The sequence below is a fragment of the Oryza glaberrima genome, chromosome 7, assembly GCF_000147395.1.
Source record: "Oryza glaberrima chromosome 7, OglaRS2, whole genome shotgun sequence".
Lineage (NCBI taxonomy): Eukaryota > Viridiplantae > Streptophyta > Magnoliopsida > Poales > Poaceae > Oryza > Oryza glaberrima.
This window is the reverse complement of record NC_068332.1, coordinates 4,967,878-4,995,794: the sequence shown is the minus strand read 5'-3', so window position 1 is coordinate 4,995,794 and position 27,917 is coordinate 4,967,878. Positions and strand designations below refer to the sequence as shown.

General features: G+C 40.4%; 1 protein-coding gene across 1 annotated transcript; it reads right to left on the bottom strand.

Annotated features, from left to right (window-relative positions):
• Nucleotides 1-1,004: 1,004 nt before the first annotated feature.
• Nucleotides 1,005-7,017, bottom strand: LOC127779092 (plasma membrane ATPase 1-like). The gene is made up of 21 exons (XM_052305784.1): nt 6,828-7,017; nt 6,120-6,239; nt 5,901-5,999; nt 5,644-5,781; nt 5,417-5,551; nt 5,139-5,318; nt 4,843-5,049; nt 4,639-4,758; nt 4,428-4,547; nt 4,220-4,342; nt 4,007-4,111; nt 3,779-3,923; nt 3,318-3,482; nt 2,960-3,198; nt 2,846-2,878; nt 2,654-2,735; nt 2,344-2,504; nt 2,067-2,252; nt 1,760-1,942; nt 1,472-1,653; nt 1,005-1,358 (listed from the first exon to the last, which is right to left on the bottom strand). Exons 1-21 carry the CDS (start codon nt 6,879-6,881, stop codon nt 1,262-1,264), a joined length of 2,874 nt encoding a protein of 957 aa, XP_052161744.1. The 5' UTR covers nt 6,882-7,017; the 3' UTR covers nt 1,005-1,261.
• Nucleotides 7,018-27,917: the final 20,900 nt, after the last annotated feature.

The following is a 27,917-nucleotide window of genomic DNA, read 5'->3' as shown; positions in this document are numbered from 1 at the left end:
AAACGTATCCTAATAGGACTCTTCCTATTATGGGTATATATACTGAGAGAGAGGGCTTGAGATGTTAGTTAACGTATCCTAATAGGACTCTTCCTATTATGGATATATATACTGAGAGAGAGGGCTTAAGATGTTAGTTGATGTATTAGCATATGGTTAAAGCAATAAAGCTGTGATGCCCCTCCCTATATTCGTGTTCATCTACTATATGATTATGTGCATGAGATCGTCGTCTTCTATTCGGATCAGCGAATAGGCCACTAGTTATTCAACAAAAATAAACAAGAGATCTCGATAAACAAACACCGATATATATTTGAATTTCGAAATTTAAGTTTAGATATTTTTTTCTGGATGGTTTCCTGGGGTTCTTTTGAAACACAGAATTTTTTTTTTTTTTGAGAAACACAGAAAAAAAATTCCGAGGAAACCATCCAGAATCTGGAGTTGTCACAGTGGAATGGAAACATGGAACGGATCTTGATTGGCATGTGTTTGCTACTAAATAGCACGTGGATATGATTAATTAAGCGCATCATCCACATGCTAATGGATGCATCCAATTTAATGCATCAGGCATCACCTGCCAATTTCCCATCCCAATTCATTCCCAGATTCTCAACCTGTTCTTCAATGGCATGTGAGGCAGGCCACACATTGACAGCATTGCACATGGCCATGTCTGCCTAACCAAATACTTAGACCCTATTTGAAGGATTTGAAGGAGCTTGTTTCAGCTGCAGCTTTTCCCAAAAATTGCTTCTACTAGAAGCTACCCCAAACAGTCCACAGCTTTTGAGAATCTGTAGTTATAGATTCTGAAAAATGAACTAAAAAGCCAGAAGCTAGAGAAGCTGGGTTTCAGAGATTTTCCAGATTCTCAGAAGCTAGCTACCAAACAGTTGCTTTTTAGATTTTTATCAGAATCTAAAGCTCCCCCAAACAGGCCCTTAATCATGATTCAGATGGCCAAGAACCAGAGACAAACAGCAGCAAAACCAGACTGACAAAACAAAATTGAACTATTATATCATCATCTAGTAGTAAAAAGAGTTTGTATATAGTATCTCAATGCAAGCCCATCTGCCGGGGGTGGTTAATGGACACAAGATAGATAGGGGATGAACTCTAGCGATTAGCACCGCACCGACACTGGAAATCCGCTCAATCATCATCATCATCATCCAGGTAAATTATTGTTGTAGCCTAGCACATTATAAATAGTATATAATAAATATATATATTGGAGATTCTCTGTTAATCACACGGTGTATGACTGCTGGATGGTCTCAAGATCCAAGCCCTTCTGCTTCACCACCGACTCCATCCGCCCCTTCAGGGTGGTCAGCTCTCTCAACCTGAGACGACGAAAATCCGAATTCAGATTTCAGCTAAGCTACTGCAGCAGGGAGGGTTGAGCTGTTGTTGATTGTTCAAGGTTGTCATGGGCAATGGCATTGCTTGTACATACCTTGCGATTTCGGCTCTCCTACGGGCCTCTTCTGCAAGCTGGTTGAGATCGTTGTAGCTTGTCATGTCGCGGAAGACAGCCGCGGTGGCGGCTGGCTGGAGCCCATGGATGGTCCTCTGAGCAGTCGCCCATTTGAGCTGGTTTTCTTGTGTGCCGAAATCCTTCTTCCTTGTGAAAGCAATCTGCGTGTGCACAACACCGATAACAGATGAGCACAATACAATATTTGCATCTTTTAGATAATGAATACAATGTTGCATGTCGAGAAATGTCAATTTATGTTCTTACCCTTTGCTCAAGAACAAGATCCCATGCCCTCCCACTCAACGCATAACGGATCAGGAACTTGATGATGTCCAGTGGCAAGTAAAAGACGATGTTGTAGAGCCAGATGACACCAGCCCAGCCCCATCCAATGCCCTTGATTGAAGCGAATCCCCAGTTGGCATATACAGCAATCAGAGTAGCAATCTGGTGGTAGCAAGGAAAGAATGTGAGCAACAAAGTAGTAAACCACAAGAAGACGAATCGTATCAAGTAATATACACTAGTTAAGATGGACATGAATCTGATGGGAGATGGTGAAATCACTTACCAGTTGAGCTACAAAGAAAGCAAAAACCAACAAGAATCCTGGGCGCTCCACAAATGACCAGCTGCGAGACCGAGTTACGAAGATGAGGGCCTGGCTGATTGTGCTGACTTGAAGATAGACAGCAGATGCAAGCTTCTGAAAGTCATCCTGAGCAGTCTTTTCAAGGCTTTCAACGTGAAAAACTCTCTGAAAATTAGTCAAGAAATCCAAGGATGAGCAAAACAAGTATGACCACAAACTATGCAATAAAAACACTCAGTACAGTACTGGCCAGTACCGGGAAGAAATCAGTCTTGTATGCTACCCAGAAGAAAATGACTGTCATCATGGCCAAGTAACTACCAAGGACGACCCCAGTTGCAAAAATCTCAGATAACTTCCAGCTATCAGGTTGTGGGGATGGTTTTACTCTGTCCTTCGAAATGGTCATTATGGTACCTGTTCATATCAAAAGGTACTGGTAGTTAGGTGACCTAATATAGTACTTATTAGATTTGAGATATTTATGCATATACATGAGCAAGACAAAAGAATATCAACTGTAGCAGGTTTAAATCTTGTCATGAAATCAGCTGAAAGATACTAACCGTCATTGAGGATGGCAATGATCAGGACCATAAATGGTGGGAAATCGAACTTCCATATCAGAGCAAGAAGCATAAAACCAAGCTGTTACAAGAAAATGAGTCGCAATATAATGAGTTATTTGTCCATGCAGTCAATAAATAATAAATACATGATTAAGAAAACAGTCGAACATATAAGGAACAAATACTTACCACAATACGAATTGTAATTGAAACAGCATAAATCTGCAAGCAGGAAAAAAAAAACAATTTAGAATCTGAAAAGACAATGACTTCATTGGCGAAGGAACTGCAGTAATGGCTTACAGTGTAATTCTTCATCCTCTGGAAAATTGCTCGACTTGTAAGCACAGCACTAATAATCACACTAAGGCCTGGCTCAGTTAGGACAATATCGGAGGCACTACGGGCTGCATCAGTCGAGTCGTCCACAGCAATGCCAATATCAGCCTTCTTCAAAGCGGGAGCATCATTCACACCATCTCCAGTCATACCACATATATGTTTTCTTGCTTGCAAGCGTTTCACAATCTCATACTTGTGCTCTGTTAGATGATAGTAAAGGCAAAACTACACATAAGTACTGAAAATAAATGTTGACAAATATAATTAAGCCAATGAAAAATAGTACGGTTCTAATAACATATTATCTCCAAAGTCGTACCAGGAAAGACTCCAGCAAAGCCATCAGCTTTCTCAATTAATTCATCAACTGGCAAAGCCACAATTGATTCATCCTTATCTTGTCCCAGTAAAGCAGATGAGGGATACATATTAGTACCCATTCCCAAGCGGCGTGCTGTTTCCTTGCCTATTGCAAGTTGGTCACCTGAAAAATATTACAAAAAACTTTGCACTTATGTAACTAGACCAACTCAAACTCAAGATAAAATCCCACTGAAATAGATGAGCTCCAAATAATTTACTTGGCTTTTCCTAGACCAATCAAAATAGCTAAAAACTAAAATTCAATCAGCATTCCAGTACTAGTCCAATCTGCAAACATGCATCACTAGATTCACTAATTTACAAACAACAGAATAGCAAGATACCAGAGAAGCCAGAACAAGAACTCTTCATTTAAAATAATCAACAGAGAGCGCATTGAATTGAAATAGGACAGACCTGTAATCATTTTAACATTGACACCAAGGTTGAGTGCCCTCCTGATTGTTTCTGCACTATCGTGTCGGGGAGGGTCAAAAAGTGGCAAGAGCCCAACAAATTGCCATGGTCCTCCAGGACTTTCTTTCCTACCATCTGGCACTTGCTGTATAAAAATGTTCAGTCAGCCAAGTAAGAAGTTAAGTAACAGGCTAACTGTGTATATTACAAGGCGATGTGATCCCAGACCTGGTATGCCACACCAAGTGATCGCAAGCCACGCTCAGCAAATTTGTCAATTACAGCTCTGACTCTTCTTTCAATCTCAGTTTTGTTGTGTGCAAGATTAAGGATCTGTTGATGTTCCATAATCAGTAAGTCAAATTACCACAGTAAATTGATGAGACATAAGTTACATGTGGACAAACATGAAGCTCCCAATATATGTAAATGAATAAGTACCTGTTCTGGTGCTCCCTTGCTTACACGGTGCATTTTCCCCTCACCATCAATGTAGGTTAAAGCAGTCCTTTTGTCAGTTGGATTGAATGGCAGAAAATGAACCTCTTGAATACCAGCACGAGCCTTTTCACCAAACAAAGTAAGAAAAGAAGGAAAAATAAAAGAAGAAAAGCTGTACATAGCAAAACTGAAAATGCATCTGATATACCTCTTTTGGATCAGCAAGCATACCAACTATTGTGGCATCTATGGCATCCTGATTTTCGGTACGTGAAGCTCTGGCAGCCATTAGTATGACAGTATCCTGGTCAACACCTCTTTGGAAAACCTGATTCAGTCAAAAACGTTTTCAGATGAGTGTGATTATCAGAAATAATCAAAGAGCTAGATTATGTAAATAAATATATCAAATTCCTAACCTCAATAAGACTCTTATCCACAGTCAACTTGTTCAAGGTTAGTGTTCCTGTTTTGTCACTGCAAAGAACATCCATACCAGCCATTTCCTCAATAGCTGTCATCCTCTTTGTAATTGCTCCCTACACCAATATGCAATATTGTAATGCTGAAACAGACCAAGAAACATATATTTTCACTTCAGAGAGAATTGTCCAGATATATACCTGCTGAGCCAAGCGGTGTGACCCGATTGCCATAGTCACAGAAAGAACAGTGGGCATGGCAATGGGAATTCCTCCAATCAGAAGCACCAAAAGATTGTCAATCCCTGGTCGGTAATCCCTGTGTTGGATGGGGTACATGACAATAATCTCTACAACCATTCCAATAGCAATTGAACAGATGCAGAAGTTCCCGATGGCAGTCAGAACCTGGACAGCGAAACAGATGCCTATCACATTATAAACTTGCAAAATACAAGACAGTAGGCGAGTACTGGAAACAGAGACTAGAAGCTTGCCTTCTGGAAATGGCCAACTTGGTTTGTCGAATCGACAAGATGTGCGGCCTTGCCGAAGAACGTGTGCACACCGGTTGCAATGACAACAGCCTCGATTTCACCCTGCTTGCATGTGGAGCCAGAGTACACTCCATCTCCAGGGCCCTTGGTCACCGGAAGGGACTCACCGGTAAGCGCAGACTGCACAATAGAACCAAATCATAGGTCAGAACTCAAAAGATAAAAATAGTAAACTTATATGACCAAACCAATCAGGAGATTATCGCGATTGCAGTCACCTGATCAATCTTTAACGGATCACCCTCAAGGAGACGGGCATCAGCAGGGATGATATCTCCAAGCTTGACGCTGATGATGTCCCCCGGCACAAGGATGGCTGCTTCCTCTTCACTCCATCTTCCATTTCTAAGAACCTTCATCACCACAAACAAAAGTCAGTACTACTTGAGATTGTGTACACACAATCATCACAAACTGCACAAAAGACAAGATTGGCATCAAATACCTTGGCCTTGGGGGCGAGGCGAGCCATGAGAGCGGCGGCGGCATTGCCGGCATTGTTCTCCTCAATGAAACTGATTGTGGAGTTGATGATGAGCAGTGTAATGATGCCCACGAAATCCTGCCAGTCCGGCGGCTTCCCCTGAAACCCCAAACAAATCAACCCTCATCAATTCAATCCAACCTCTCACAATCACCTCACATGTCTCACAATCACCTCACATGCCATGTCCGAAACATCATGATTCATAGACTACTTACTCCTCCATTGGCGAGAGCGATGGCCATGATTGCGGCGGCCTCCATGACCCAGGACAGTGGGTTCCACATGAACCCCAAGAACTTCAAGAACTTGCTCTCCTGCACACACACACATAAAAAAACAAACAAACATGAAAAAAAAACTTTGCATCATCGAACAGAAAATAAACTTTCTACTGAATCTTGGGAGAGAAACCACGGATTTGGTGGGTTGGTTACCTTCTTCTCCTCGAGCCTGTTGGGGCCGAAGAGGTTGAGGCGCTGCTCGGCATTGGCGGAGGTGAGGCCCTCGCGGTTGCATCGCAGGTGCTCGAACACCTCCTCCAACGGTATGTTCTCCTGCAGAAGGAAGGAAGGACAAGAAACACCCGTCAAAATCATGCATCAAAAGAAATCAATCCTGAGAAAAAAAAAGAATCTCGCAACTTTTTTTTTCAGGAGAGAAACCGAATGAAAGATCACGAGATTTGCTCCGTTGAAAGCGAGAGACGAATCAGCGAGCGATACGCGGAGAAAAAGGGATGGGACTTTCCATTGTTTATGGGATCATCAAAAGCAAGATGAAAAAAGAAAATCAAGAACTTGGGATGGAAGAAGAACCGAAACCTTAATGCCCTAACCGGCCAAGGCCATGATGCCTCCCAGATCGAAGAGATCAAACAAAGTTTCAGAAATCAAGAAGAAGAAGAAGAAAATCCATCAAGAAGATGATCCAAGGCGGAAAGATTACTACTACTGCCACCACTCCCCAACACTAACACCAACCCAAAACCCACCAAAACCACCTCCCAAAAAAAAACAAATCAAGAACACAAACAGCAAACAGCAAAGACCAAGAACACCATCAAAACCAAATCCACCTAAAAGAAACCCCCCAAAAACTCCGGAATCAAAACCAGAACATGAACAGAGGGGCAAAGAACGTACGAGATCGACGGACTCGTTGAGCACAGCCTCCAGATTGTCACCCTTCTCGGCCATCTCCCCCCTCCTCCGCCTCTGCGCTGCTGCTAGGGGGAGAGAGAAGAGAGAGACCACGAAGCCACCAGCCTCTCCAAGCCGGCGCCTTCGCCTGCTGCGTTTGCTGCTGCTGCTGCTGCCCTTGGACGGCCACAGCCTTTGCTGCCCTATATAGGAGGAGTACACTACGGCGGAGAAAATGAAGGGTAAAAGCGATAAAAATAGGTGGAAAGAAGAAAAAAAAAATCGCATCTTTGTGGCTGTGTTTCCGTGGGGGATACAGCTGTGTCGCCAACCGTGTGGCTTCCAGGGTTTTAGTCCCCCCATTGATTTGTTTATTCATATATGTGTATCTGAAAATTGCTTATTGGTAAATAAATGACTATTTGTGAGTAAAAGTTTTATATAATGTCCTTACTAGTGATTAAAAACAAATGCTATAATTTGATGATTTGATCAGATTTACTGTTTTGAATTTGAATGTGCTAAAAACCGTTCGAAATACCTCTCGGAAATTGATATCGAGTCACGTCGGAATGTTCAAAAATCGTGGAAAAGATCTTTTTTTCCATCGGTGAAGTGAATCGTGCTGGCATCAAGGCACCGCCCCTTGGTGGGTTACGTATGTTGCCCCCCTTCTGAGGCAAAGGTTACGTACACATCCTATCTTCTGGATGTAGGTTTTTTTTTCCTCAGCGGTCAACTCTATCTCTTCGGTTACGTTTAGCTGGAGAGTGTGACGACATGATGAGCAACGTGTGAGATGATGATCGAGGTCGGGCATTGCGTGGTCGAAGGGTTGCTTCATCTCTCTGACTTTTGTTTTTAGTGCTTGTCTTAATTCCAATAAGTGTAGTGGGTGTGGTTGCATTACGTTTATATGCGGTGTGCACGTGGATCGGTGTCAAATTTGGTGTTTAGAGATGGAAGTAGGTGGGAGACTCATAAGGTACCAAATACGAGTTTAATGTACTAAACACGCTAGTTTAATGTTTTCACAGCTGTAAGCATTAAGTGCAATGCATACCGCATATATTAAGAACTTAAATAATATGTCTACTTTATATACAAGAAGTTGATGTATTTAAAGATGTAATACATATATACGTTAAGTCGTCAATCAAATCCTTTTCTTCAAATACACGACTTAAGCATGTGTTAAATATAATTGAGGGTAATGAATTCAACTTCAAATATTCAATGTTGATATACGGAAACATTATTACTCCGTATCTTAGACCATGTAGGCATCATATATATACATTCAACTCATATTAGATTATCTTTCACGGTATATTGAATACTCCTTAATTTTTTAAGTTCATGTTAATAAGTCGACTACTCTGAGTCAGTAGCAATGAGCTGATCGATAGAGTTTTTCTTGGGAATCCAATGCATTTCCATCCCTATATGGCTTCCCCGCCCCTCCTCTTGAGGTTGCACGCAAACTCCTATCCGTGTTTTTCCTCTTTGTGGTCAATGGTCTTAATGTACGATGTTCTATGTGTACGCCGAGTTAGAGCTTACGATGACATGATGATCAATCTATGAGATATAGTGATGATGCATTGCATGGTTGGAGTATTGCTTCGTAAGCATCTTTCTTACTTTTTTCGGTGCTTGATTTCTTTAGTTTTGCTAGAAGTATATTGTGTGGTCACCCTGTACTTTTATGTTGACATACACATGGATTAGTTCCTTGAGCGTTTCAAATATGGGATAATTTTTTGTGTTTAAAGATGGGAAATAGGTGGGAGGCTCGCGACATATGTCTCTTGTTTATTGTCTTAGGCCTGTCAATCTAATCTACTCTCTCGATAATGTATTGTGCATTATGTACAATGAAAACCTTGTTTAAGGATTAAGTTACATTTTTTTAATATAAGAGCTTAAAGGTGGAATACAACTGTGAGAGATATAATGAACTAAATCTTTAACTTGAATGGGACATAGTGTGAGTGTGTGATAAGTATTTATTCATAAGGTCACGGTGGACTCAACGTCAAATTTTCAATGTTGTTATATAAACATTACTACTCCGTATCTTAGAATGTGTAGCATCATATAGTTCTACACATTCAACTCACATTAGATTATCTTTCGTAGATATATTGAATATTTCTCCTCAATTTTTCAAGTTCATGTTAACAAGTCCACCACTTTGAGTCATTAGCAGTGGGCTGATCGACAAATTAAGTTTGTTCTTGGGGAATCCAGTGCATTTCCATTCCCTATATCATCCGATGTGCCCCCTCCCCTCTCGCCTCTTGGGGTTGTACACATGCAAACTCCTACCTGTGTTTTTCCTCTTTGCGGTCACCTGCTCTATGATGTTCTACATGTACGTCAAGTTACATCATACGATGATGTTATATATATGAAATATAGAGATGATGCATTGCATGGCAGGAGTATTGCCTCATATGCATCGTTCTAACTTCTTTCGGTGCTCGTCTTTTTTCTTGCTCGAAGTATATTGTGTGGCCGCCTTGCATTTTGTGTTGACATGCACTGTGGATTGGTATCCTTGATGTTTCCAGTATAAGATAAATTTTGTTATTTAAATTTTGGGAGTAGGTAGAAGACTCGCGAGTTGATACGCACATGTTTATTGCCCTAGGACGGTTAGTATGCTCTTTGGACAATGTGGGCACTATGTAATTTCTTTTTAAGGATTTAAGTTACGTATTTTTCAAATATAAGTGCTTAAAGGTGGAATACAAATGAAGGGTACAGAATACCAAAAATCCTCAAACTAGAACTGTAAGTGCGTGATAAGTATTTATTTGTGGTCGCGGCAGACCCATGGCCTTGCGGCCCTAGGCGATGCAAGGAAATGTGACTATGCAAGATTGGGTAGAGAGTTTTAGGTATTCGTTTCATATTAACTTATGTTTGTGCAGTTGTATTAGTTGAACTTTTCTTCGTGATGTTTGATACTAAAAAGTAGATCGATCATTTTGATGCATCAATGTTGGATCATTGGGCCGATCGAATAAGCCAAATTATTTTTTCAATACTTTAGTTTTCTCACTAAAGTTTGGCCTCCAAAGGCAAAAAAAATAGGTTATTCTATTTTAAAAAAATACCTTCAAGAAATAAAACATTTTTTCTCATAAATAACCTTTGACTCTAAAATTGCGAGTTGGAAGGAACACTTAACAATCTTTTTAAGGTAGGATTTCTAAAAACAACCTATTTTGGCTGATATTAATTTCCCTAATATATATATATATATATATATATATATTTAGTATGTTTATAAATGCATTAATTCTTCCTCTTTTTCTTCTTTCTTTTAGGAGGCGATGCATCTATTATTTACTCTTTTGTTAATCAACATTAAGCTGTAACCACTAAGATGGGAGGTTGGCATATCTTCTGTGCCAGTTGCCTTCCCACCATATTTGTGTTCAGCATTATATTATGGCTGTTTAATGTTGATTTTAGTCAGATTTTGAGCATCCAGTCATCCACCCCCCGTGGTTTTAAAATTCTTTTAAGTATTTCTGGCTCTCTGCTGGATCATCACAATTCACAAACACATACTATATTTGTGTAGATTAATTAAGCTTAGCTAGCACTGCAGGTGGAGCACTAGTAGCTGTAGCCAGGGTCCCCAAACGGTCACATTTAGTGCTTGATTAATCTAACTAATTAATCACTAAAGCCCCTGTACCTACATGCTACTCCTACACCTGTCCCAGTACATCATGCCACATTTTCCAATTAGAAAATGGCACATGAGCCCATATGATGCGATCATGTTAGGATTACAAGTTTGCAACCAGTATATTTTTTATGTATATATCCCTAGAGAAGAGAATATCTCGAAGTACGGTAATTTTGTGCGCTGAATCATTTTTCTGCATTGATTATTGCGAACTGAGAAACAAGATGTGCTAAGAGATTTCTAGCCAAGATGATTTCTAGATAAACTTGGTATCTTATATTTGTAGCTTGAAAATCGCCGCAAAAATAAACTGCGTGTAAAAATACTGATTCACAAATTCACAATTCACAATCTTGTGAGTTAGTTTGGTAGTTGCTTGGGCTTGGGCTTATCGACACGCAAATCACCGACCATCGAAAATCTTGTCGAAACAATTACCAATAACAAAGATAAGACAATTATTTATGGGTTAATTGGATCCATGCCACTGTAAATGTGGCAAATTGAAAAAATGCCACACATATTCGCGTTATCGGCTGGATGCCACTGTAAATTTTTAAAATAAGAACCATGCCACTCCATCACGATTTCCGTCCAATCCGTCACATTTTCCGCTGTCTCCGTCTTTGTCCTCTCGTCGTCCTCATCTCGACGGCAGCACCAGCACGGCAGTACGAAGGCGGGCGCGGATGGCAGCACGGCGCACGGCGGCACGGCAGCACAGTGGTGGATGATAGCACGGCACCGGCAACGGTCGTGCCCGCGTCCGCTCCCCGCGCCCCTCCGCGACCTCCTCGCCGACTTCCTCTCTCTCCACCGTTGCAGCCGTCGTCGTTGACCATCTCCGCGGTGGACCCGCCATCGTCGACCTCATCTGCGCGGGAGAGCTCGGGAGCCGCTGCCGCCGTTGCTGTCCTCGTCGTGGTCGTCGACGAGCCGCACCGCCTCCGCCCAGATCTGGCGAGGAGGGCCGCTCGTCGTTGCTGCCGATGGAGGAGGCGTCGAGCCTCGAACTCCGCCGCCGTTGGCCCCAAGCTTTGTCACTAGTGCTGCCGACGCCCATCTCCTCTCTCCACACGACCATCCTCGGCAGCAGCTGCGCCCCCTCCGCGACCTCCCCGCTAAGCGTCCTCGTCGGCGGCGGCGGCGGCCTCGCTCGCGACCGTCCTCGCCGGTAGCGGCTATGCCCGCGTCCGCCTCCACAGCCGTCCTCGGCAGCAGCTATGCCCCCTCCCCGACCTCCCCGCGAGCGTCCTCGCCGGCGGCAGCTACACCCGCGCCTGCCTCCGTGACCTTACGGCGGCCATGCCCCTCCGCGACCGTGCTCGTCGGCAGCGGCAAAGATCGATGGTTGTATGTTGATTGGTTTAGTTAGCTAGCTAGCTAGCCTCGCGCGCTGCATCTGTAGCAGCTAGCTAGCTACTCCCTGAGCTCGTTAGGTGTTTCTACCTGAGCTCCGTTCCGCGCCGAACCCCATCAGGCCCGGCCGCGACCGCGCCGGGCTGTCCTTCGCCCGTGCCAGCCGTCGCGCCAGCTCCCCATCCTCTTCTCCGTTTTGCCGCGTGAAGCCGATGCGTTTTGTCGCGTGCGCCTCATCGGCTTCGACTCCGGTGGTCGAGCTGCTCACACACGTCCAGGGGCAGCAGACGTGAGAGAGAGAGAGGAGGATGACGGCGAGAGAGAGAGGAGGACGGAAATCGTGATGGAGTGGCATGGTTCTTATTTTAAAAATTTGCAGTGGCATCCAGCCGATAACGCGAATATGTGTGGCATTTTTTTGATTTGCCACATTTGCAGTGGCATGGATCGAATTAACCCATTATTTATCGTCTGAACTTAGATAATATCGTTGGCTCCGCTATTATTATACACGAAATATCCCCTTCTCGTCACCCGTGACCAGTCCTTCTTGGTGATTGGCCTCATTGATACTCTCGCTAACATTTTTTTTTTCTGCTAATCGCAATTCACAAACAGGGACCAAATCAAGCAGCTACCTAGGTACGGTCACTTAATCACTTGTAGTTGTACGGACCAAAGGGGACAAAATGTGTACGGATCATGAGAGGATTAATTTGACTGTAATAATGCATTCATTTAACTGGTTGGGTTACAAATGCAGCTTAGTTTGCCGTTCATGTGATCTGCAGCTGAGTACAGACAAACAAGAAAATAGAACTGGCCGATGGATGGACGCTGCCATGTGTGACAGTGTTGAGTAGCTGCCGGCTCAGGGCTGTACGTACTTGTGTACGGTTGTGCCCGTGATATAGGCCGTTATATAGGCCTGTCACATCGAACGTTTGAACATCTATACGAAGAATTAAATAGACTAAAAAATAACTAATTACACAGATGGTGACTAATTTACGAGACAAATCTTATAAGTCTAATTACTCCATGATTTGACAATGTGGTGCTACAATAAATATTTACTAATGATGGATTAATTAGGCTTAATAAATTCATCTCGTTGTTTACTTACGGATTCTGTAATTAGTTTTTTATTAATGCCCGAACACCCCATACGACACCCTATATAATACCCGATGTGACACGCCAAAACTTTACACCCCTGTATCTAAACACCCACATACTCTCTTTGTTCAAAAAAAAACATAAAACAACCTAATACTTAGATATGACACATTCTATTCAACGTATCTGGATAATGGTATGTCTAAATTTATAATATTAAGATGTGTCACATTCAGTACTATGTTGTTTTTTAATGGGACGGTGGGAGTACAATAATACTCCCTCCATCCTAATACAAGTGTAACATACTCCATCGGTCAAAAAAATTCCAACCTACTCCCTCCGTCCCAAATAAGCACATCCATAAGTTTAAGTGTCCAACTTTAATTGTCTGTCTTATTATTTTTTTTGAAAAAAATAAAAAGCACAAGTCACGCATAAAGTGTACTATTCATGTTTTATAATCTAATAACAATAAAAATACAAATCATAAAAAAAATTCAAATAAGACGAATGATCAAAGTTGGACACGAAAACTTATGGTTGTGTTTACTTTGGGACGGAGGGAATACGAACAAATTTGTTTTACTAAATTATGTCTCATCACATACTCCGTACTAGGTTGAGTTTTTTTATGGAGGAAGCAGTATAGACGTGACATATTGTAGGACTACTAGAGGGAGTATGATCAGATGATCAGCTGTGCTAGCCTAGAGATGAGATCTCATTCAGCTATAGATCTTCCAGACTGGCTGGGCGTGCTGGATTTATTGATTTTTTTTTTAGAGAGTGCTGGAGTGATTAATCATGCAGCACTTGTCATTGTGAAGTTCTAGCTTGCTACTGACTAGTCCAGCACGGCAGATATATATGGAATATCTTTAGATTAGTTTCAATTTGAGGGGGAAAATGTTAAATAGGGTAATTGATTTGAGCTGGTTTATGGTGTGCCATTAGTTGGGGATCCCATATTTGGGAAGATGAAGAGGTCAAGATAAAGAAAGAGATTGCTCTTCCACACTGATTAGAAACAGGAAGGGCATAGCAATGATAGTTTAGGTTTTACAAGAAAGGTATTTTATTTCTACATTCCAAAGATTTTCTTTTTAGAAAATGGGTAAAATCCCACACAGTACAAACTTTTTGAGGTTCACAATTCTTTTCCCCTAATGAATTTTACGGTGTTCACATAAATTTGCACGTGTCCATATTCATTTAATCTAAAAAAAAATCATACGATACGCTTTTCTTTAAAATATATCGTGTGTGTTTATTAGTCTAACACCGGACGAAAGTGGATATATAACTCTATCGGCTATCGGCAACTTCTGATGAATACATGTGGAACAAGCAAACAAGGCTGTGTTTAGTTCACGTCAAATTGGAAATTTGGTTGAAATTGAAACGAAGTGACGGAAAAGTTGAAAGTTTATATGTGTAGGAAAGTTCTGATGTGATGAAAAAGTTGGAAGTTTGAAGAAATATTTTGGAACTAAACACAGCGCAAATAGGGTTACAGTTTATCCTGCCACAAAGGATCCGAAAGACGGTGTGGGGGCAGGTGAGGCGGGTACAAGTGGCTGTACGGTTCCGTAGCTACGGCCACACCTCCTCCCTGTTCGCCTCGTGCTCCAATGACCCAAAATCCCATCAGATCTTCTGTGGCTGGTTTCCCATGGTCGTACCAAGTACCAACTCATCCCAACGCAAAGACCAGAAGCAAAGACCAGAAGCCTCATCTTTTCGCTTATGTTTATACTTATCAATCAAAATTTAAATATTCAACATTAAATTTGAAGTTGATTTTAAGATTTTTTTTTCATCGAAGTTTATTTTCCACCTTTTGCTTTTAAATCGGTAAAAACACATATACGAAAGTTTTATTCACAAATTATTTTTCGTTTATAAATATATCATTTCGTTTATTTCATAAATAAGCTAAACAATGGGGCCACGGTACTTTCTGTTTTATCTTTTTTTTTCAAAAAGCAGTACAAACACATACCTCATCGCTCATATACATGTACACATACTTAACTCTATATGAATGCATACAAATACCCTACCCTATGTATACCTCTGAATATTGGACGAAATATTATAGACATCTAGTTTTCGATGATACGTCGTCTACCAGAGTACCACCGGAAAAACATTAGTTGCTCAGTTTTCAACCTCCATGTTTTATGTTGTTCGACTAATCAGATTTTATTCCATTTGCAAAAAGTAAATGAAACAAATTTTACATCTAGTGGTTCAGAAAATAGTTCATAGTCGTAAACATAGTCGGCACGTGTACAAGTAGTCAAAGCAAGTACACTGATAATTTTAATTAGAGGCTGAAGATGTACGTCAAAATTGGATGTAGATCGTCTGCAAACAAGTCAAGATGGAATAGTATAGCTTTGTGGAAAAAAAATGGTTGGCTATCAAATCCCATTTTGTTGGAACCACAAGCGACTTTGGTTAATCCAGGAAGCTTCCTAGCTTGAACTTTGCTTAAACGCAAAAGTCCCAACTCCTAGAATGTAGAGGAAAGTGATAGTTATAGAACCAAAGTGATAGGCTAATCAAAGTGAATATAGAGGGATTTTTAGGGACAGGTCCTTCTTTAGAGGATTTTTTATATATATGAACCCATGTCCTTGTTGTTAGATCATGGACCAAACTATTTATTCATAGGTTGGATAAGTCATTATCTCAATAAATCCTATAGGAGTACATCATATCTTATCTAAGGTGGCATTTGAATCTTCTGAAGATGAAGATGAAGATAAAGATCAAGTGTTTTATATAAAACAATGTGGTAATAACTTGTGATTAATTGAGTTTTAATTATTATAAACTTGAAAATGTATTTGTCGATGGGTGGTACCCGTAGACCGGATATAGAGGGTATTGGGGTACGTTGGTACAAGGATCTACGTAGTACGACATCAAGCAAACAAAAGACAAGAATTATACTGGTTCAGACCCCTTGGTAGGTAATAGCCCTAATCCAGTTGATGTGGGATTATATGGTGGAAAACACAAGTTACAAAGGGAACAATGGAACTTGCCGAATCCGGCTGAGTCATAGTCGAGTTGATTCGACTAGATCTCGATGGCTTGGCTACTTGCAGGCTCCGGCTTCGTAGGCTGTGTGGGTTGTGTTGGCTCTGAGATTCGATGCCCTCAGCCCTCCCCGAGGGGTCCCTTTTATATCACAGATCTGGAGGTCTCCAAATAGAACTCGGAGATATCAGACCCTATTCGATACGTCAACGACCCAATCTTGTCCGAGTAGGATTCTTCCCATCCGTAGATTCCGTGAAGGATTTCCATAGAATATACAGGAAGTATCTGTATGCGCGTGGGTATACCATACCGATATGTAACGTATATTGAAGGGTAAAGGGTATACTTAACCCGTAACCCTAACAGTATTAATCTGGTATTTTAGAACAACTTTTATATAGAAAATTTTCGTAAAAAAGCACTGTTTAACAGTTTGAAAAGCGTGTCACGAAAATCCAAAACTTTATCTCCCCTCTGTTGGGTTCTCGAACAGGGCCTTAAAGCATTTTGATAGGTTGATCTTCATCGAAAACCTTTTTTTTTCAAGAACAACCTAATTTATTAATTTATTAGTAGGCCATAATTCACAGAAAAGAATTAAAGGTAGTTTCACCTTTTTAGAGCGCAAACCTAACGAAACTATGTATATCCCAAACTCATGCCAGCTAGCTAGTAGGTGTTACTATGTTAGTGCCATTTGGATCCATGCATAGCCCAAAAGCTGTAACTGAAAATCCTCTCAACATCAGTGGGAGACATGCCCCACTGCACATCACATGCAAAGGTTCAGGTTTTCAGATACAACACATACTGGGCTGAGCTGAAGGGGCAAACTAACTATAGCTAGAGCCCAAAGCATAATAAATCTTCATCATGTGTAGCCAATTTTAAAAACAAGCTGTATTTGGTTCTTGCCTTGGTTTGCCTGAGTAGTTGAAGAAATTTGTACACTGGGATGGGCAATACAACAGGGACATCCATCACATGCCCATGCATAAATATTCTTGGCAGGGTTGGGTTGGAAATGTGAGAGGAGGCTTAGAGCAATCAACTGAATAGAATAGAAGCATTTTCCTTCCAGTGAAAAGTTAGAACCTCCTATAGACTTGACTTGATGACATTAGATCCATGAAAAGATGCATGGGAAGGTAGTGTGGACGCAGATCCTCTAATGTTACGTCATGTGACTTTGTGTCACTGATACGTGAGTCTGCCCTTGGCTATGGGCCCACATGTCAATGACACGAAGCCACTTGATGTAAAGTAGTGTGGAGTGTAGAGGATCTCGTTCTAGGCAGTATAGAGTGATGTATGCTTGGACCAACAAATAGAAAACTTTTCAATGTGAGATACTACAATGAATATGATGTTTGCCTTACTAGTTTAATATTGGCACATATAGCTCATATGAAGAGTCAAACAAAGGAGTAATTTCGATGTGAAGTTGTATTGTTTTCCTTGAGTAGAAGAATTTTCTTGTACATCAAAATTAAACACAATAGGCGTAAAGCAAACAGTAGCATCACCTAGTGCAAGTTAGTCCACGAAGTTCCAATTCGATCTATTTTGTTCTTATGATTTTTTTTTGCTAGAACCATAGTCATTGCCAGATAGAGTTCCTCATGAATCATCGACCCTTTCGAAGACATAGTTGCCAGCTGCAGAAAACAAGTGTAACCCCCCCTCCTTTGTTTTTTCAAAAATGTGTTAAAACCTAGGGCCAATAAAAGCCTCTTGTTGCTTGATCCAATAACATCATCTTAAATTACCAACCCAATATTGATCAATTTATCTAGTGTCTACTTATCTTTTAGGTAATTGCGTAAATGTTAATCATCATCATTTCTAGTGTGGTGGAAGAGTGGGAGGCGATGTTTTGAGCAATAAATTAAGAGATAATCCATGAAATGCTATTGACAAGCGTCCAAGTCCCAGAAATGCCATCGATAAGTGTGAGTTCCAAGAAATGCCATCGTACAAACGATTTTGTCCCAAAAATGCCATCGCCGTTAGGGTTCCATCCATTTTGCGCCGTTAAATACACTGTTCATCCTATAGAACTTAACGGCGTGGAATGGACGGAACCCTAACGGTGATGGCATTTTTGGGACAAAGTCGTTTGTACGATGACATTTCTTGGAACTCACACTTGTCGATGGCATTTCTGGGATTTAGACGCTTGTCAATGGCATTTCTTGAATTATCTCATAAATTAACTGGAAGCTAGCTAGTGACGTTATGGTGGTGTTAGTTTTCCTTCTAACTTCATGAAGTTAGATTTCCTATAGACATGACTTGATGACACTAGATCCATGGAAGATGCATGGCAAGGCAGTTTAGAGTGATGCATACATGGGCCAACAAAAAGAGAGAGAAAAAAAAAACTTTTAGGCTTCCTTTAAAATGCATGATAGGAAAACACATGAATCGAAGTAGCATGTTTTTCCAACCCTACAAGAATATAATTAAAAACGCAAGAGACATAAAGACCATCGGAGTGCGATCATATGAAAATTTTCATGTCTTCTTCCTACGAATAAATGGGATATATAGGAAAAAAATCATAAGGAAATTAAGTCCTCCAAAATGCTTTTGCCATTCTTCTATTTTAAAGGCCTTCTCAATGTGAGATGGCACAAGTCCTACAAAGAGTCAAAAAAAAGTTAGAAAGGTCTAACCTTTTTTTTTTAGAACAAGAAAGGTGTAACTTTGATGTTGAATTTTCTCTTGAGTAGACGATTTTTTTTTGGTCTACCAACTTAAATGCGATGTATAAATATAAGCAAACAACAACGCTACCTAGTACTACAAGTTAGCGCACGGAATACATATGTGGTCCGAGTTAGTCTTACGGAGGTTTTACTCAAATCAATAGCCATCGTCGGCCGAAGTTGCTCATGAGTCTCATTGGTGCATTTCAGACATGATTTGTCAACCACAAATTAAAGAAACAACCGTGTGACCTTTCCCCCTTTCATCCTTTCAAAAGTGAAAAAAAAACTTAAAACCAATAAAAATCTCCAGTATATATATGACTCGACGAACATCAACGCAAAATTAATCAACCGACCCAGACCAATTTATTCATATCGTGTCGACTTATTCTATAGCTAGCAGTACTGGTTAACCGCGTAAACATTAATCGCAAAAATGACACCTGACCGTCACTCTCCCCATCAAATCTCTAAACCCGAGTGTGTTAATCCTTTTGGTAATGCAAGCTGTGCCAATTTCACGTCCTGTCATACTACAGCTCCAGTTAATTGCGTAAACATTAACCGTAAAAACGACACCTTACCACCCCGTTAACCTTTTGGTAAAGCAATCCTTGCTAATTTTTCCCTCCACAACCACAACCACTGTCAAATCTGTCACCTCTATACGACTAATACCGGCCCCATCCCCTCCTTTCACCAAAGCAGCCTCCAACAGCGAAGTGAACATAACTCAAGCGGTTAGATTTCTTATGATGGAATCAGCTCACCCGGATTTAGATACTAGATTTAACACATGTGTTCGTATTTACAGCTAATTGTTCTTTCAGTAGTAGGCGACGTACCAGTGATGCGTCCAGTAGTGACTTCGTCAATCTAAAATATATCGGCACAACCTTCCAGAAATGCTTATAGGGATAGAATGTGCGTGTGTGTTCATAGGGATAAACGTGCACGTATTATGAGCGCTTATGTTTCTACCCAGTTTTACTATTTTAGAGTTGGATACAGTTATTAAGAAAAGGAGGTAGAATTAAATGGGGGAGAAGTTGGATTGGTTGAGAAGTTAAGATATGTGGAAAAAGTGAATGGTGGAGGGTTGTGCGTGGTTGGGAAAAGAATGTTAATAGAGAAGTTGTTATATTTTGTGACGAATTATGAGGGCTAGAAGTGGTTATATTTTAGGACCGATATAATATTTTGTCCTAAAAAAACACCATCCAACAGTCCAACTTCTTTACCACCCCAATACCTGTTTAGTTTACGTTAAAATTAAAAGTTTTGTTGAAATTGAATTGATGTGACGGAAAAGTTGAAAGTTTATGTGAGTAGGAAAGTTTGATGTGATGGGAAAAGTTGAAAGTTTGAAGAAAAAATTGGGATCTAAGGCCGAGTTTAGTTCCAAACTTCCAACTTTTCCATCTCATCAGAACTTTCCTACACACACAAACTTTCAACTTTTTCGTCACATCGTTCCAATTTCAACCAAATTTCCAATTTTGATGTGAACTAAACACACCCTAAGGGTCTGTTTGGCACAACTTCAACTCCAGCTCCACCCCTCCTAGAGCTGAGCTCAGCCAAACAGTTTCAGCTCCACCAAAACTAGGAGTGGAGTTGGGTGAAGCTCTCTCACAAAATAAACTAGAGTTGTGGAGCTGGGTTTAGGCAGCTCTACGGGCCTGTTTGGTATAGCTCCAACTCCCAAATTTAGCTCCAGGAGTTGAGTCTGGAGTGGAGTTGTGGAGCTGCCTAAACCCAGCTCCACAACTCTAGTTCATTTTGTGAGAGAGCTCCACTCAACTCCACTTCCAGTTTTGGTGGAGCTGAAACTGTTTGGCTGAGCTCCAGCTCCAGGAGGGGTGGAGCTGGAGCTGGAGCTGTGCCAAACAGACCCTACAACTCCACTCCAGGTCCAACTCCTAAATTTAGATTTAGGAGTTGGAACTGTATCAAATAGACCCTAAACACGGTGAAAAAGAAATGATGAGTGCACCAGGTCCACCGTTCACACCCTAAAAACCGTGTGAGATCATCAGACTAGTCCAGTCCTGTGGACCGCAGCCCACCCATCAACAGTCTAGAACGCCGGCCTCGGAAGAGATCAGAGGTGGGTGGGGCCCACACCACGAGGTGGGTGGCAGGTACCGATCCCTCCAAACCTTTTTTTTCTTTCAAAAGCGTTCCGTACCGAGGGACTACGGAACTGCACGGAAGCGAAGATAGAGAGAGAAACGAAGAGGAGGATGCAGTGACGGAGCTGACAAGGATGATGCTCTACCACCTAACTAGTATATAGTACTACCTCCGTCCCAAAATAAGTGCAGCCATGAGTTTTCGCGTCCAACTTTGATCGTCCGTCTTATTTAAAATTTTTTTATAATTAGCAATTTTGTTGTTATAAGATAATAAAATATGAATAGTACTTTACTCGTGACTTATGTTTTTAATTTTTTTCAAAAAATTTTCAAATAAGACGAATAATTAAAGTTGAGCGCTGAAAACCATGGCTGCACTTATTTTGGGACGGAGTGAGTAGCTCTTTTCTAATACAGCACTCCACCCAATTCCAAAATATAACAATATCATAAATTTAGATAAAAAATATATGTAAATTTATAATATCAGAAAGTATTCATATGTTTTTTTATATTTTCGGATGGAGGTAGTAATAACATAGTACGATGGAATATAATCTGGTTCTATAAATTTATACTAAAAGATTACGTGTAATTTATTTTAGGATGGAAGGAGTGCTATTAATTTTGTTTCTCATGATGTGTGGTGTGGTACAGCACGATCGGTATCATCAGCTGGTTGTGGGGGCACTGCACTACTACATGGCGTGTGGCAGCCACTAGGGGACATGGGCATGAGTACAGATCTGAGCTGCAGTTGTTGCTGTTATTGTTGTTAAATAGGCTCGATGTGGTTGTGAATATCTATGGGACAATTTGTGGTTGTTTAGAAAGAAAAGGTTTTGCTTCTTGGATGATGCTCTTTGATTTATTTAGGGGTATAATATCGTCTAGTTGAAACACACTTTTAGATAAAAATTGTGTGGAAATGGAGTTTAGTTGGACTTAAAAAGTGTTCTTAAAGGTAAGCCTATTTGTATGATAGATTAACTCATTAAGAGTAATTTGATCATGGCGAGCAAGGACAATGCGTCAAACACTTTCGAATAGTATAGCTTGTGACAATCATTTTTCTCTGTTGTTGGTAACTCTCTTTTTTTTTACCAACTCGATAAAAGAAATAAGACTGTATATACATCTATATCTACTATCGCGCACAATGGTAACATTATAGCTAGTTGTGACTTGTGAACTTGTGATTTGAATAGGCAAAGACACATTGCGTAACAGAGTGGGTGCTCAAGTGGTATTTGTTCTTTTTTCCCCTTCCTTTCTGGTATTGTATGGTGGTGATGTGTCTTTAAGGCTTTAAAATGATGGAAACATGAGAAAGTTAGGTGGGAACAATTGTCGGTCATTACTCTAGTTTCTATCTTGTTCTAGGTAGGCAAACAATAATAATCATCCGTGTAAAGTATATACTAGTAGAGATGGATACATATAAAATAAGTCTATTTTGTCAGGTTCTAGAAATTGACGAAAATTTACTATGTCTAGTTTCATGTATAGAGGTTAAAAACTAGACCAATTTGGCTGTGTTTAGTTCCTGAAAAAAGTTGTAAGTTTGGGGAAAGTTGGAAATTTAGAAAAAGAGTTGGAAGTTTATGTGTGTAGGAAAGTTTTGGATGTGTTGTGATGTGATGGAAAGTTGGAAGTTTGGGGTAGTTGGGGGTGAACTAAACACAGCCTCTATATATCCATGGTGAAATATGCTTGTTCTCAAATATATTACTCCCTCCGTTTCACGATGTAAGACTTTCTAGCATTGCCCATATACATATAGATGTTAATAAATCTAAACACATATATATGTCTAGATTTATTAACATTTAAATGTATGTGGGCAATATTAGAAAGTCTTACATTGTGAAACGGAGGAAGTAGCTAACTCGCTAAAGAAAATGTCACTATTTCTCTTTCAATAAGCTTCATGTGAAGAGCATAACACCAATATGCCATCTGTGCCTCTTGATACCTTTTTTCCTTTTATGCATGTACCTAAAAAGTTGTACCCCAAAACAGAACAAGATAGCACAACCAAAGCCCCCGAGCATTATTGCCACCACTATATAATTTCATAATCACATGACCCTTATATATGGTCTGTGATCTCTGATCTTGCAAATAGTGGAAGCATACAACACAAGCACTTCAGATCACTCCACGGAGAAAAGAAAAAGCAAAAAAAAGAGAAAGTTCGAAAGGAGAAATAAAATGAAAAAGAAGAATGACATCAAGAAAGCTTCCAAGCATGCCCCAAATCACATTGAAGAAAAAAAATGGCCCCTTTATAGCCTCAAAAGCCATCTTGAAGCCATTCAAGTCCAAAAGCAAACTGATTGAACGGCCAAACACCAAACCAAAGGAGCAATCTACAAAGTTGGATGGAAATTTAAACTTTTGCGCCGGCCAACGTACGGAGAATCTTTGCTCATGTCCATCAAGATCAATTGTTTTATGTACTGTCATTATGCCTAATTTTTCCTTTGGAGTTGTCAAAGGCTGTCCTGATCAGGTTAGACTTGTTCCTGTCCCCTGTCCTCACTGTTCCAGTCGAACTTGAACAGGTGGTTCAGGTACAAGTCGTACGGGCCGTACCGTACGGTGTGAGGCTCTGGCCATGGAATATTTGCTCTAGGGTTCTTGGACAAACAAGACATGATAAAATCGTTGGCTTCAACAGAAATGATGCTAACAGTGCGACTAACTTATGTGTTGTCACATAATTTTGGTCGGTATGTTTGGATGATATCGCTCGATAAGAAACGTAACACGCTAAAAATAATCTGGGCTTCTTTAGAATGTACGAATGTATTGTATTTTCGCACGTATGTAATAGTTCTTTTTATTGAGACAATGGAAAAATATGGAAATTCTAAGATATTTGTATCATTCATATGGGAAAAAATATTTCCATAAAACTCTTTGGAACACTGATTCGTATTATATTTTTTCCCAAAATTTCCATGGAATATACTATTCTATAGGATTTTTAGAGGAAAATAACCATGTAGCTCACCTATGTTTTATTCTTCTTAAATTCTGAGTTCTTGCATTTTGATATTATATTGTTTCATTCCAAAGGACTTTTAGTTTGCCTATTTTCTCCAAAACATTTGTAGATTTTCCTCTATTATACTAAGAACGAGTACTACAATAAGATAATGTTAGCATGATATAAGAGTTGCCGCATTAAATTTGTGATGAGTTGAAGCAGAGAGGATATGAGAGAGAAAAGAAGTAGACTATATATTGTAGCGAGTTGCAATATAAGCTCCAACTAACTTTAGAAGAAGGAAGTGGTCAAGTATTAGGCTGCATTTGCGAGACAAGGTTCCCAACCTTACCTCTCGACACGGAAAATAAAGCACACGATTATAGTGAGATTAATTAAGTATTAGTCTAAAAAACTTGAAAATAGATTAATATGATTTTTTAAAGCAACTTTCATATAGAAAATTTTTGTAAAAATACACCATTTAGTAGTTTGAAAAACGTGCGCGTGGAAAACAAAGAAGTGAGTTGGAAAAGAGGGGAAAAGAACACAACCTTAATGGTGTTAGTATGTATCTAAAGCTGTACGACTAGCCATAAAGTGTGTATAGGTCAACTGGTTAGGTTTTTTAGTCATTTAACTTAACACAGATGATCGTATTTACGGCTAATTATATTTTAATGGTAGATGATGTACCAAGTCGATGACGTGTCGGTAGATATCCGAGGAGGGTGGCCACACCGCAAAATGGCACGGAGTATCCGAAGCCAGCACCACAGGTGCGTGTGTGGTGTCCACGCACGGTGTAGCCCACATTGGATTCTACTAAACCCCTACTTAATTTAATTAACTCGCTAATGGTGATGGATGACCGTTGATGCTCCTTTTATTAAGTGTCGTACGGACGATCTCTGGGTTACAACTTGATAACCAAAATATATTTGGGTTTAGATTAGTTTAGTAGGGATAGTACTCCAAATAGCCAGGCAACGCCCTCGTGGGGCTCCCAAAGGACGTGATTGAAAATATCACTATAGCGTCAATTATCTAAGGCCTCTTTCGTGTTTCAAGGAACATCTTACATATCATATACAATTATGTGACGTGGGCACATAAATCGATTTATTGCTCTAGAAAATTTTGCCTACCATCGGTAGGGCGAATGATGATTATAAGCCGTTAGGTTTATCAGTGAAAAATATGTGGATAAAAGTTTATATATGCGTTACTAGCGCTGAAAAATAAAACTTCGGTAAAAAAAGAGAGTAAAATGCACCAGCAGTTCTTAAACTTGTCAGGAGGTTTCACTTAGGTCTACGAACTTGCAAAGCGCATATTAAGGTCTCTAAACTTGGTTTATTGTATCATCCCGGTCCAAAGCCGCGTTTGACCGTGGTCTTGCCTACGTGGCACGCCATGTGGATGATGACATGGATTTTTTTTATTTTTTCTCTCTTCTTCCTTCTTTTTTTTTCTCTTTCTTCCTTGTTGAAAAGATGAAAATGCCTCATACATGTCATCGTCCATGTCATCGTCTTTTCATAAAAGAGAAAAGAGAAGGAAGAAGGGAGAAAAAATAAAAAAAAAATCCATTTCATCGTCCACGTGGTGTGCCACGTAGGCAAGACCACAGTCAAACGCGGCTTTGGACCGGGATGATACAATAAACCAAGTTTAGAGGTCTCGATGTGCGCTTTGCAAGTTCGTGGACCTAAGTGAAACCTGCTGACAAGTTTAAGGACCGCTGGTGCATTTTACTCAAAAAAAATCAAAATTAACTTTTAAAGTTCAAATTTTGGTAGCGGCTTATAATATGTAGGGCAACAAATGCATGAAATATCAGTTAGATTTACACATACATGAAGGGGAAAAAGGGAAAAATCTGATGAAAATTAAATAGGAGAATAAAAATAAAATCACTACTATATAATTGATTTTTGTGGACAAGATCCCTTAAGGTTGCAGGCGGACCATAACTCGTTCTATCTGTAAAAATCACTCCCTCGGGTCGGTTGAAGGGTCGCTTGCGAAAATGCATTTTCGCATATGGTCGCTTAAGAGGCTCGCCTGGGAAAATAACTTGAGACCCATCTGCGAAAATAGAGTTATTTTCCCAGGAGGGCTCTTAAGTGGCTGTATGCGAAAATGCATTTTCCTAGGCAGGCCTTTAAGAGACCCACTTACAAGTCTGACCTCCCCCATCTCTTCCCTCTCAGCATCGTCAAAATTTTCTAAGTCCCCATTCTTATCACTCTCACCTCTCTTTTTTCACGGCCTCCCCCTCTCTCCACATTCATTTCTCTCCACGCTCTCTCTCCAACTTCTCCCCTCCTCTCCCACTTCTTACTCGGGCTGGCGGCGGCGGCGGGCTTGGGTGATGGCAAGAGTGGTGGTGGCGGCATCAATGAGGGATGCGGTGAGCTCGGGCGGCGACGGGCTCAGCCTTGGACCATGCAAATCCCGTTGTCTCTCCTCCCCCTCTCCCTTGGCTTCTTCTCTCCTAACAGCCAGCGGGCGCGATGTGGCGGATTCGTCGGCCGTGGATCCGACCGGGATGGATCAAGTGGCGGAAGGCTTGGGCGACGGCGGGAGTGGCGCAATCGATGAGGGCTGCGGCGGGCTTAGCCTCTGACCGCACGAATCCTGCCTTCTCTCCTCCTTCTCTCCCTTGGTTTCTCCTCTCCTGATGGCCGGTGTGCGTGGGATCCTCCGCTGCCGCAAAGGAGTGGGGGCGGTGGGGCAGATGGGCTAGGGTTTCAAGTTTCTACTTTTGGTATATATATATATATAATTTATTTTTTTTGCAAATTTTTGTTTTCGTATGGGGACGACATAAGCACCACATACGATAAATGGATTTCCGCGCGCGGGTGCACCACCGTATGGAAAAATCACGATTTTTATAGACACCTCTACGCAGATGGACGACCCAACCGCATGAAAAAATAGGTTTGAACCGCATGCGAAAATGCATTTTTTTAGTGATTGCTACCTTTTATTCAGTTAAAATTGTCCTTTTGTCCTAATGCAGATCACATTTCCACTTGATTGCACTATATGTAACCAAGTCTCTTTTAGGATTTTTTTCTAAAATCATGTGCACCATAGTTGAAGGAGACGAGAATGCAACTTTGGAAACAATGAAGCACCGTAAAACATGTGTGGGCGTGTGGTAGGCACAGCTTGTTCAATTGTCGTTTTGAAGAAAACGATTGGGCATTACTTACTAAACGCGTTACACATTAATATCTATATATTTTTGGAGGCTGATTGCCACAAACGTGGCAAATATTTATATTGGGATGTTTCCATCACATTTCAAGATCCTTTCAATGTTTTCTTTTCAAAACGAAGCTTTCAATTCTTAAATTGCAAGAGCACAAGACTAGAAAAATCCAAAGTAACAGAAAAGACACATACATGACACAGTGACTGGACGAGGCATCCTATTCACTTCTACCTCAAACTCTAGGAGAGTGTCTTTTCTTTATTTCTTAAAAAAATATATGTTCTTTTAGGATAGAGATACTACCTCCGTTTATAATCGTTTTGTATTATAAGTCATTTCAAACTTTTTAAGTTTAACTAAGCTTATACAAAAAATATAACAATATTTACAGCACAAAACAAATATATTATCAAAACATATTCAATATCATATTTAGTGAAACTAACCGGATGCTATAAATGTTGTTAAATTTTTTATAAACTTGATCAAATTTAATTTGAATATAAAAATAGTCAAAACGATATATAATATGAAACGGAGAGAGTACTTAATGAAGATTTATTTCCCCCGACAATATCTTGCTCATATGTACGAACGCGTATGATTTTCCGTACGGCAATAATATACGATGGAAGAAGATACCGGTGCATACAGTACATTTGTACGGTCATACGGTGTACCATCCTACCCACTAACAGGATGTGCCTCCTTAAAGGAAGCTATCAACTGCACTGCGTTTGTTCCAAGCACAAGCGAAGAAAAAAATGTACGTT

Excerpts from the sequence above, each read along its gene's own strand:
- LOC127779092 (XM_052305784.1), bottom strand. The coding sequence starts at position 6,881 with ATGGCCGAGAAGGGTGACAATCTGGAGGCTGTGCTCAACGAGTCCGTC. Across the intron at positions 5,050-5,138 it reads AAGTTGGCCATTTCCAGAAG|GTTCTGACTGCCATCGGGAA; the intron begins GCAAGCTTCTAG and ends TTCGCTGTCCAG. Across the intron at positions 4,112-4,219 it reads GCAAGGGAGCACCAGAACAG|ATCCTTAATCTTGCACACAA; the intron begins GTACTTATTCAT and ends GAACATCAACAG.